The 11,719-nt window shown below is 48.7% G+C and overlaps 1 protein-coding gene across 1 annotated transcript; it reads left to right on the forward strand.

Moving 5' to 3' along the window:
- The first annotated feature begins 3,093 nt into the window (after nt 1–3,093).
- ATOX1 (antioxidant 1 copper chaperone) lies at nt 3,094–9,314 on the forward strand. Its single transcript, XM_034655665.1, has 4 exons — nt 3,094–3,198; nt 3,512–3,587; nt 6,554–6,722; nt 9,178–9,314. Exons 1-3 carry the CDS (start codon nt 3,094–3,096, stop codon nt 6,676–6,678), a joined length of 306 nt encoding a protein of 101 aa, XP_034511556.1. The 3' UTR covers nt 6,679–6,722; nt 9,178–9,314.
- The last annotated feature ends 2,405 nt before the right edge of the window (nt 9,315–11,719 follow it).

Here is an 11,719-nt window from a genome sequence, read left to right on the forward strand (position 1 = left end):
GTTCTTTGTAGATCTTGGATACCAGTCCTTTATCTGTGGTGTCCTTTTCAAATATATTCTCCCATTCCGTGAGCACACTTTTTTCTGAAAGGGCCAGGTGAATACTTGACACGGACCATGTGGTCCCTTTACAACACTCAGCTCTGCCATTCCAGTGTGAAAGTAAACCAGTGGGCTTAGCAGTGTTCCAGTAAAACTGTATAAAACCAGCTCACAGGCAGGCTGTAGTTCGCCAGTTCACATTCTAGAACAGCATCTCAAACCATAATGTGGGCAGGAATAAACTGGGTCTCTTGGGGTTTTTTGTGTTTTTTGTTGTTTTTTTTTTAAGATTTTATTTTTTTAAGCTCTCTCTCCACCCAACGAGGGGCTTGAGCTCACAACCCTGGTATCAAGAGTTGCACGCTGCTCGGACTGAGCCAGCCAGGCACCTCCTGGGTTTCTTGTTAAAATGAGGATTCTGATTCAGGAGGCCTGGGGTGGGACCTAAGATTTTGCATTTTGCAAGCTGATACTGTTGGTCTGAGGAGCACACCTTAAAGACAAGATTTTGAAATACTTGCTGCAAATCCTGTTTTCCAGAATTTGTTGTGGTTGTTGTTAAGTAGTCATACAACAAGCTAAAGGAATCAGGGGTGTTTAGAAGAGAAGAAAAAATAACCGTTTTCTTTAAGGCAGGTTTTGCAGATTTGGCCTCAGGAAAATAGTGGAAAACCAAACTCTTAACTCTTGGTCTTAGTTTCCCCTGGACGGCATGATGATAAGCCAGACCCAAACATGTTCTGAGACTTGGAAAGAGCTTGAGAAACCATTAGTCCAGTTTTTCTCAGGTGCGTGGTCTTGCCTCCCTGTGTCTCCCCAGTGGGTTAAAAATGGAGAGAGTCCCAGGGCCTAGTCGAGAGCCTCAGAGCTAATAGAAGTAGCTGCTAGCACAGTTGCACGTCCTCAAGTCCCCAAGTCATTCTTCTGTGCACTGAGGTTGAGAAAACTTGAGTTGGCTCATACTTTTCTGGTAAGATAAGGTGACTGGGCCCTAAGGCACAGGGATTTTTTTTTTTTTTAAGGGCACAGGGATTTTTGCCTGAGGTCTTCCAGCAAGAAACATTGCTATGTCCAGAATTCCAATTGAGATAACAAATTTGAAATATTTTGGAATGCTTGGATGCCTGGGCACCTGGGTGGCTCAGTTGGTTAAGCATCTGCCTTTGGCTCAGATCATGATCCCAGGGTCTTGGGATCTGGGATCGAGCCCCAAGTCCAGGCTCCCTGCCGAGCAGGGAGTCTGCTTCTCCTTCTACCTCTGCCCCTCCCCCGGCTCGTGCTCACGCACTCTCAATCTCTCTCTCTCTCTCTCTCTCTCAAATAAATAAATAAATAAATAAATTCTTTAAAAAAATATTTTGGAATGAAAGTAGCCATTGTTTTCCGAAGTGAAAGAAAAGAGAGCTGTGGAACAAACTAATAATAACTCAATGGCTAATTTTTCACTCACTGGAGACTACCAGTAGGCTCCAATCTCTTAATGTTTTAGTTACCTGTTGTTCCTGAGGAATGACCCCAGACCTTGGTGGTTGAAAATGGTAAACGCTTATTTTATTTTAAAGATGTTATTTATTTATTTGAGTGAGAGAGAGAAGGAGAGATCAGGAGCAGGGGGGAAGGGTAGAGGGAGAAGCAGACTCCCTACTGAGCCAGGAGCCCAATGTGGGCCTCGATCGCAGGATCCCAGGATCATGACCAAGCCGAAGGCAGATGCTTAACTGACTGAGCCACCCAGGGGCCTTGAAAAGGGTAAACATTTTTTAATTCTTCATTTCTGAGAGTCGGGAATGTGGGGGCAGCTCTGCGGGCTGTCCCTGGCGCGGGGCGTCGGATGACGCTGCAGTGAAGGTGTCTGCGGGGGCTGTAGTCATCTGAAGGCGCATCGGCTTCCACAGTGGCTCCCTCACGTAGCTGTTGGCTGGACACCCAGTTGCTCACCATGAGCACCTCTCCGTAGGGTTGCTTGAGGGTCTATAAGATGTCACAGCCAGCTTCCTCCAGAGAGAGAGCAAGAAAGAAGCCACGATGTTTTTCATGACCTTGTCTCGGAAGTCACAATATCATCACTTCAGCCATATTCTGCTGGACACACAGACCAACCCTGAGACATTGTGGAAAGGGGACTTCTCCAGGACATAAATACTCAGGAGGTGGAGGTCACTGGGGCCATCTTGCATGCTGGCTCCCACACTTAAAATGATTATCCCATTCACTAACCTGGAGAAGGGACTCTCATACCCATTTTGCAGCTGTAGAAACTAAGGCATGAGGAGTTAAATAACTTATTCGTGGTCATACAGCTTGTAAGTGCCAGAGCTGGGAACTGAGGCTGGTCTGTCTTCTGGAGATTTTATTTATTTATTTATTTATTCAATTAAATTATATTTATTTATTTGTCAGAGAGAGAGGGGGAGAGAGTGTACAAGCAGGGGGAGCAACGGGTAGAAGGAGAAGCAGGCTCCTGCTGAGCAAGGATCCCGTTGTGGGACTCGATCGCACAGGACCTGGGATCATGACCTGATCCAAAGGCAGAGTCTTAACCAACTGAGCCACCCAGGTGTCCCTCCAGAGATTTTAAAATAGAAAATGTATTGGTATAGTAATCTTTGTCCGAAAGCTAAGGAGGGACCCAGAGGTCCTCAGCCAGCTGTGTCAATCATCTGCTCACTCAACAAAAAGTAGTAAGCACCTACCCTGTGCTAGGCGCTGTTCAAGGATCAGGTCGCATTAGTGAACTGAACAAAGCTTGCCTTCAGGCCCTTGGAGACTACAGGATGTTGAGCCCAAATGAAGAGTCCGGGAGTCTGGGTCCCCTTACTGACCCAGCCTCCAACCCACTGGGAGCCCAGGCAAATCCCTTCCCTTCCCAGGACTCGGGTGTCGCCTCTGACAGTGAGGCACGTGGATGAAACAGTGAGCTCCGTGTATCGGAATACCAGAGACTCTTATTAGCCAGAGTAGATGCCCCAGCCCATACTTCTTGGTCAGAATTTGTAGTTTTTGCGAGTTCCCGGGTGATTGTAATGCAGAAGATGATCTTCTGAGGCATAAATGAGACCAACAGATCAGCATTGTTCAGAGGCCGTGGGCCCACCCGTGTCAGGGTTATCGGTGGTCTCGAGACAAACCCATAGCTCAAGAATCAAGATTTGGAAGGTAAGACTAGAAATCAGCGTTTTAAACTAGCTTCCCAGGTGATTCTACACATTGTGTGCTAGACACCACTAGAGGATTTATAGGGATTATCTCATTCAGTACAACAGCCTGTGAGACGGAGAAACCCTTACTTGACTCCACTTTACCGTCTAATAGAGTGAGGCTCAGAAACAGGCGACTGGTGAGTCTGATGACAGCCAGCTCTTGCCCTGTCTCTCTGCTCTCTGTCTTGGCCCCTGCGTGGGCCTGCATGCTGGTGGGGTGTGTGGGTCCCGCTGCAGGACTGGCTCATGGTCCCCTTTGTTTGTTTTAGAAGCACGAGTTCTCCGTGGACATGACCTGTGAAGGCTGTTCTAATGCGGTCAGCCGGGTGCTCAACAAGCTGGGAGGTGAGTGAGTGGCCCTCGGTCAGGGGTGAGGTCGGGGAGGCCGATGCACTTAAGTTGTGTTCCAGTGCCTGCAGACATGGAGCAGGAGAAGCTTGAGTTGAAGCTGATAATAACAGGAAAGCTAAAATGTGTTGAGCTCAGTATTTAACATGTGCCCAGTACTCTTGCTTGGTGGCTTCTGTGGACCACGTCATCTGTTCCTCACCAGAGCCATTTAGGTGGCTTCTTGAACCGTCTCCATTATAAGGAGGAGGAACTGAAGTTCAGAGAGGTCGAGCGACTTCGCTGAGCTCACACGGTCAGTAAGTGTCAGAGCTGGGATCTGGCCACGCAGTCTAGCTCACAGTTCTGACAGCACTAGTTAACATGTCGGTGAGCTTCAGTGTGGTCATTTTGCAAACGATTCAGTGGAGTATCATTTTCTATTAACTTTTAGAAAATTGTAATATTTAAAAAAAAAAACAAAAAACGAACTTTGACTCGAGTCACGTGCAGAACTCCTAAAGCGCCTCTTCTGGACATATTTAGAAAACCATTATTCTGGGGCTCCTGGGTGGCGCAGTCATTAAGGGTCTGCCTTTGGCTCAGGGCGTGATCCCGGCGTTCTTGGATCGAGCCCCACATCAGGCTCCTCCACTGGGAGCCTGCTTCTTCCTCTCCCACTCCCCCTGCTTGTGTTCCCTCTCTGGCTGTCTCTCTCTCTGTGTCATATAAATAAAATCTTTAAAAAAAAAAAAGAAAGAAAACCATTATTCTCATCCAGTTCCCTCAGATCTCAGCTGGGGAAACTGAGGCCCGGAGGGGGCTGGGGTCTGGCTCTGGGGCTCCAGGAGGTAATGACTGAGCTGTGATCAGAGTTCTGGTAGTCGGGGGGCAGTCAGTCTTCTAAGATTTTCATGTTTAAAGCCCTAGATATGAGGCGCCTGGGTAGCTCAGTCGTTAAGCCTCTGCCTTCGGCTCAGGGCATGATCCCTGCGTTCTGGGGATCGAGCCCCACATCAGGCTCCTACGCTGGGAGCCTGCTTCTTCCTCTCCCACTCCCCCTGCTTGTGTTCCCTCTCTTGCTGGCCGTCTCTCTCTGTGTCAAATAAATAAATAAAATCTTTAAAAAAATAAAAATAAAGCCCTAGATAATACCCAGATTTCAAAGGGCTTCCATGTGGATGTGATCCCATCAGCACTTGGAGCATTCCTCTGAGCTGGCTTTTCCATCTGTGAAATGGGAATGTTGACACCAGAGCCCAGGAGGGCAAGGGACTTGCCCAAAGTGAGTCAATGGCTGGTTTCTAGTCCTGGAAACTGGAATCTTAACTTGAAAGAGTCTGAAGCAGTAGGAAAAACCTGGCTGCTGACTTGCCATGTGACTGTGGCCTCTTCTTCCTGGGGCCGGAGTCTCCCTGGCTGTGTATGGGCGTGTCAGCCTACGTCAGCTTCTGCTGTGGATCCTGTCAGAGTGAAACTGCTCGGAAGCCCCTCCAATGTGACATGGCACGTTCCATATGAACTGAGGGGTGAGGGCGCACCTGCTTTCACCCTTGACGGCTTGAGGACACCCGACCAGGAAGCTGGGCTGCAAGGAACACAGTTTGAAACCCACTGGGTTAGATGATCGCAGAGTTTCTTCCAGCTCTATGATGCCACCAAAATACTTATTCCAAAGAGGAGGGAGACACTTCTGAACCAAAAGACAAAAATCCAGTGTGCAGCAAGGACACGTTGCAGTCTTTTCTCCCTCAGTGTCTGTCAGATACAAATTCAGGCATTATGATAATCCTGTGCCGTGGGCTTTTTAAGACTTTTTGATGTTTGGGGATCTCCCTTTGAACTTGGACGGGTTTCTACCCATCTTTCTCTATTGTCTCTGCTTGGGTGGCCTCTTGAGGTGGGTCAGAAGGATTTTCTGAGTTGGGGCCTTAGATGAGCAGTACTGGGCCTGAGGAAGCATAGCTGATACCATATGTGAACCACAGAGACTGGCCACCCCCAATTCCTTCATGTAAAGATGGGTAAACTGAGGCCTGGAATGAGCAGGACCCGCCTGTAGTCATCCAACAAGTCATTGGTGAAGCCAGGCCTAGAACCTATCAAGGGCTTTCCCTCTGCATTCCATTGTTTCAACAAGACATTCTAGGTATTTCCATGGACTGCTCTGGGGGAAGGGGAGGGTGGCTTGAAATTAGCAGAGCCCTTTTAGGAGGGTGGTTTTAGAATATGCACATTTAAAATGTGCCAGTCTGTTGCTCCCCAATTTCCATTCTGTAAATTCATGGTACAGAAATATTTTCACAAGTTTTGTATGTTCAGGTATGTTTACTGTAGCATTGCAGCAGGGGATCAAGTAGCTGTGGGGCATCCACACTGTGGAAGGCAGTGTAGCTGTTAAAAAGAGAATGAGGTACATCTGTATATGCTGAGAAAGTGAAATATAGCAAGACCTGTTTATAGCAGATGATGCTCTTTGGGGGACTGACTTTCCATTTGTCAGTCTTGGAGAAAGCCTGTGTGGATGCCATGCTGTCTGTAGTGACTTCTGGAGGCCTGCCACTCTCTAGTTTTATTCAGAAATATTTGCTTTTTTTTTTTTTTAATGGTGTGTCTGTATTAATTACTTTTGAAATGAAAAAGAAGAGAAAACTTAAAAGGAGCCCCAATCTCGAGCAGGGATTGGCAAACTATGGTCTATGGGCCAGATCTAGCCCACAGTCTGTTTTTGTGCAGCGGAGAATGGTTTTTACATTTTTAAAGGGGCGTAAAAACAATACACAGAGAAGAATATGCAGCTGAGTCCATGTGGCCCCCAGTGCGTAAAACGTGACTCTGGCACTTTATAGGAAGAGTTTGCTGATCCCTGGCATGGAGGAAAGGGGAAGGTGGTTGTAAATAAGAATTCTGGAGCCTGAACTCTCTGGCTCTGACTGGGAGGGTCTCTGCTTCCTCCCCACACACCCCACTTCCTTTTCCTGCAGGAGTTGAGTTTGACATTGACCTGCCCAACAAGAAGGTTTGCATCAACTCTGAGCACAGCGTGGACCTTCTGCTGGAGACCCTGGAGAAAACAGGAAAGGCTGTTTCCTACCTTGGCCCCAAGTAGCAAGGGCCTAGACCCCTGGGCCCAGGATGGACCAAAGGGAGCAGGTGGGTGAGGCCCCAGCCCTTGTACAAAATATTTCATTATCTGATGCAAATCCCGAGTTCAGGGAATCCTTACAGCCCCCTGAGAGTACACAGAAGCACTGTGTTATGTCTCCCAGGCTCCCTTTTATGACTCAGGGAGCTCATCTCATGATCAACAGGGTTTAAGTATAGAGCGTATGAGCCTGAGCAATGCTTTGATAAACTGTCCCATCCAAGAAGGCCCTATGCCCTGGGCCCCATGCGCCTGTGCACTGACCAGGTATGTTAATTCAACTTGGCGTCTCTCCCCACTCAGAACGCTGTCAGCTTCCCGAGCATGCCCTCTGCCCTGACTGGTACAAAAACAATCCTCATGTCCAAGCTGGATGTCCCCTTTAATGGTCCACAATCCAGAGAGGCACGAAAGTGTGGCACTGTGCTGGACTGTGCACTGTGGATCCAGGACAGACCTCACTTACCGATTAAACGCTCCTTCCCTCTGTGCCCAGCTCCAGCTCCAGAATCCTTCATGGCACAGCCCTCCCTGGCTGTCACTGCCCTTGTCATGCTTGAATTACAGTGACTGCCACATCCCTGACGTGGATCAGTGTTCAGTGCCATTGAGAAACTTGAGGCCTGGAGAGGGGAGGGGACTTGACACAAGCCCCACACAGGCAAGGGGCAGAGGCAGAATGAGAGGCGTCCCGAATCAGAGTTCCGTCGTGGCCGGTGGCCTCGTCACTGTGAATGGGCCCCGCGAGAGCTCCCGGGCAGAGGCCAGCTACAACTGATTGGTGAGCTGTGGCCGTGTCCTGTGTATGAGGTGACGACACATGCAAATGTCAGATGCACCTGTGTTCCTCATCCCCTTTCTGTCAATGGACACAGCTGTGATCAGGAATGAGCCCAGGATGAATAACGATGTCCTCATTTCACACTGTGACTTCGAATACTTCTTACTTTCTAAGACTTAGGCCTTTCCTCTCTAAAATGGGGCCACAACCTCTATCCTATTTTCCTGCTATGTGCGGTTTACTGGGAAAGCCCTCTGAAAATGCAGGATGGTCCTCAAAGAGAAGATACGTTTCCACCATGCTGCGGATCAGTGTTGGTCCAATGGGTCCTACCACCCCTAGGGGTTTTGGAGGAGAGTGATGGGTGGCCTTCTGGGGCCCTCCATCTATACCCGGTCGCCCTGTTTCATAGTGGGCCTCCGTGTCCAATTATAAGATTGTGGTTGATTAAAGTGCTCTGACAAGAAAGGATGGAGAGAGGGAAGAGCCAGCATTTCCTGAGGAGGCGAACCACATGGGGGAGCCCCGACATAGACTCCTCGCATTGGAGACCCTGGCCTGAGCATGTGAATCTTGTTCAACTAAAAAAGTCATGCCTGCCAGTTGTAAACCATGGGTAACTTGATGTGTGTTCTTCTCATAGTAGTTTTTAAATTTATTGAGGTGAAATTCACATAACGTACAACTAAAGTGTGCTACTTAGTAGATTCACTGCATTCCCAGTGTTGTGCAGCTCTGGTTTCAAAGCATTATCACCCCAGAAAAACGCCCCGAACCCATTAAGCGGTCACTCTCCATTGCACCGCCCCTGGGAGCCACTAATCTGCATTTGGCCTCTCGATTTGCCTCTTCTGGGTGGTTCATTTAAAAGGAACCATACGATTTCACTTAGCGTAATGTTTTCAGGATTCATCCAAGCTGTACCACAGATCAGCACTTTATTCCTTTCTACAGCTGAATAATTCGCATAGTTTTTAATTAATTTATTTATCTTTGCTTTTTTACTATGGAAGCTTTAAAACATATGAGTAGTAAAATGAATCTCTACGTACCCATTACCCAGATTCACTGATAAGTGATTGCCGTCATTCTTTCGTTTCATCTTTGCCCATTATTTTGAAGCACATTCTCGATACCAGCTGCTGTGTGTGCACAAGCATGTCAGCAGGCATGTGTAGTGGAGAGGCTCCTGCAGATTCAGATGTGCAGAGCTCGGTGAGATGAGCTTTCCCCCACACATCCCTGCAGCATCTCACTCCGCCTGTTTTAAGATGCTCCCCAGTGACCAATTTGAAGCCAGGTTTGAGTGTTTCTGGGTTGTGAAGTCACCTCGACGACCTGTTCATCAGCAGATTGTTTGCTTGTGATTTTGTTCATTGTCTCCCCAGGGTGAGTTGAAACAGGACGGGGAATACCATCCCAGAAGCCCGGGAAGTTCCCCAGCAGGTGTTGGCGGAGATTGGCTGTAGCGAGACTCATGGGTTCCAGCCAACCCGACTGTAACAGACGTGGTGGGAGTAGAGTGCAGGGCTGAATACTGCAGGGCTGGTTCCGCTTGGTTACCCAGGTCTCCCACTTCACCACCCACAGCTGCCTCTTCGTGAACCTCTGCTCCTTTTGCAGTGCCTTCGTGTGCACAGCAGGTGGTGCTTTCGCTCCATCTAACTTCTCGTCTCTTCCAGGACGCTGATCTTCTCCGGCCTCCAGACACACCCGAGGCCGGGCAGTCCTGCTCAGCGATGGCAGTTCTTGCGGAGACCCTCACGTGCCCTCCTCCTCCCTAGCTTCCCTGCAATAAAGTCGAGCCACTTTTGTTGGAGGTGTTGTCTCTTGTCATGTCTGGATGTTGCTTGCTCACATGCTCTGAAGGAGTAATTACAAGGCTTCCTTGCGCTGGAGTTCTAAGGGCTCCTCCGCGGGAGCACCACGCCCAGCAGATGGTGAGTCTCTGTGATCTTCGGCAAGTCACTTCCCCTCTCTGCACTTCACTTTTCCCATCTGCAAAGTGAAGATGTTGGGCGACACTGGTGATCCCCTCTGTTGTCAGTATTTTGAAAGACTTCTGTCTCTCCTCAAGTACATTGCATTGAAGGGGTGTTAAATCTTACAGCAGTTAGGATAGTGGGTAGAGAGGCTTGAAGACAGACTGCCTGGGACAGAGTCCAAGCTCCAGTACCTCCCAGCTGGGCCACTTAATTTCTCCGTGTGCACAGGCATAAAGTGTAATAATAGTGTCTGCTACAAATGGTGGCTGTGTGGATTAAATGAGGTGACAAGAGTAAATCGCTCCAAGTTGTGCTTAACAGGTAGACAACATTTTTTATTCACTCATTAGTGTGTATTTCATTAATCGTAGGTCCATAGAAATGGCAGTTAGAATTCCGGTCAGCCTAAAAATTAGTGTCTCACAGAGTTCATTCAATTATGTCAGAACAAAGGGAATGTTTTACTGTGTGTAGCTTTGTTTTATTAAAAAATGATGTTTCTTTAAATCAGAAGTTCTCAAACTTTTATTGTCTTAGGACCCTCTTACACTCTTAAAAATTATTATTGTGTATCTCAAAGAGCTTTTGCTTATGTAGGCTATGCCTTACTGGAAATTAAATTTTTGAAACGCAACTGGAAATTAAATTTTTGAAACGCAGGAACACACACGCACACATCCCATTGGCCGTTGGGACTAGATGAAGCCAGTGCACACTGTTTAGTCTGGAAATTTTCACTATGATTATAAGTGAAAGGAAAAGGCATCTTATGAAAATACCCCCCCCCCCTTTACCTTCTGAAAGGTTTTGGGTACCACACGCTGAGAATTGCTTTGGCCATTCATGGGCACTGATGGGGCACCAGTGCTGCTGGGCTCCTATGCGACCCCCTCTCTGCAACTGTGATCCAGCTGTGACCTTAGCTCTGGCATCTAATTTCCCCAGAGGCAGTTTCCTCCTCTGCACAGGGATAGTGCTGGGACCTCAGGGAACATGGCAGCCAGAGATAAGACTTCGTTTCAACTCTATGCTGTGTGCTAGCATAATTTTGGTCCCCTTATGGAATTAGTAACTCAACCCTTTCTGCTTTTGTGTCCCTCAGTACAAGGGACGCTCCCAACCCTCCTGGTGTCTGGCTTTCTTGGCCACCAGATGGCAGTGTCCTTTGGGTTTGACTATCAAGAGAAGTTAAAGACCAGTCCTGTGGCTTCTGGAAGGATGAACTTGAGGGTTTTTCCATTTTCAGAGCCTCCCAGGAGGCCTGGATCGGGCTGGCTGGCCCATTGAGAACGCCCCAGGCTTGAGGCACCGGTGCCACTTGGGACAAGTGGGACGAGTGAGCCTTGAAGGAGTTCTTCCCCACCCCCTGCCCCCCATCCGAGTTTCCAACTGAGGCCCTTGGTTCTGCTCTTTGAGGCTCCAGAGGGGCCGGGGAAGCTACCACGCCTGCCAGCAGTGCAGCTGGCCGCCCACGGAGTGTGTGAGATCACACGGCAGGCAGCGTGCGGGCTTCTGTGGGGGTGGGAGTGGGGAGCCCATGTGTCCACGTACTACTCAGGGCTTCCTGAGGGCCTGACCCAGCCCTCGCTGCAGCCAGACCACTCCCGTGTCCCCTAGGTATCATGCTTTTGGTCATGCTACCCCCTATAGCTGGAATGTTCTCTGCCTGCCTTCCCACCACCACCCTGTCTCCATGTACAAATTCCTTTCCCTCCCTTACATACCACAGCTTCCATGAAACCTCTCCACAACTGGAAGTAATTTATTTCTTCTCCTGGCCCTCACAGCATTGATCCCACCGGCTTCAGGGTTAGGACAAAGCTCTTTGTCCACGTGTCTTTCCTGTCCTCAAGCATCAGGCCAAGGACTGAACAGGCACCGAGGGAATATTTGATGGCTGTGTAATAGGTGCCATTTGGGGGGTGTTGATCGTGGGTCATGCCCCTACATTAATGTCATTCCATCCTATCTGGTCCCCACGAGACAGTGGATGAAGACAGACCCTGGTGCATGGTAGGTGCGCAGTGGATGTCTGTTGGGTTAATCTTTCAGAGGAGGAGACTGCCTGGTCTAATCCTTTCAGCAGGCTTTTTGTCAAAGTTCCCTGGTTGTGAGTACAGCAGCCTAGAGTGACCTCTGGGGTGTTCCCAATAATCGTCATTGTCATTGTTTCTGGGCCTGATGGGGTAAAGCTCCCAGCCACTTTGCCTCTGTCGACCAACCCATCCTGTGGCCAATG

Source organism: Ailuropoda melanoleuca, chromosome 3 (assembly GCF_002007445.2).
Source record: "Ailuropoda melanoleuca isolate Jingjing chromosome 3, ASM200744v2, whole genome shotgun sequence".
Lineage (NCBI taxonomy): Eukaryota > Metazoa > Chordata > Mammalia > Carnivora > Ursidae > Ailuropoda > Ailuropoda melanoleuca.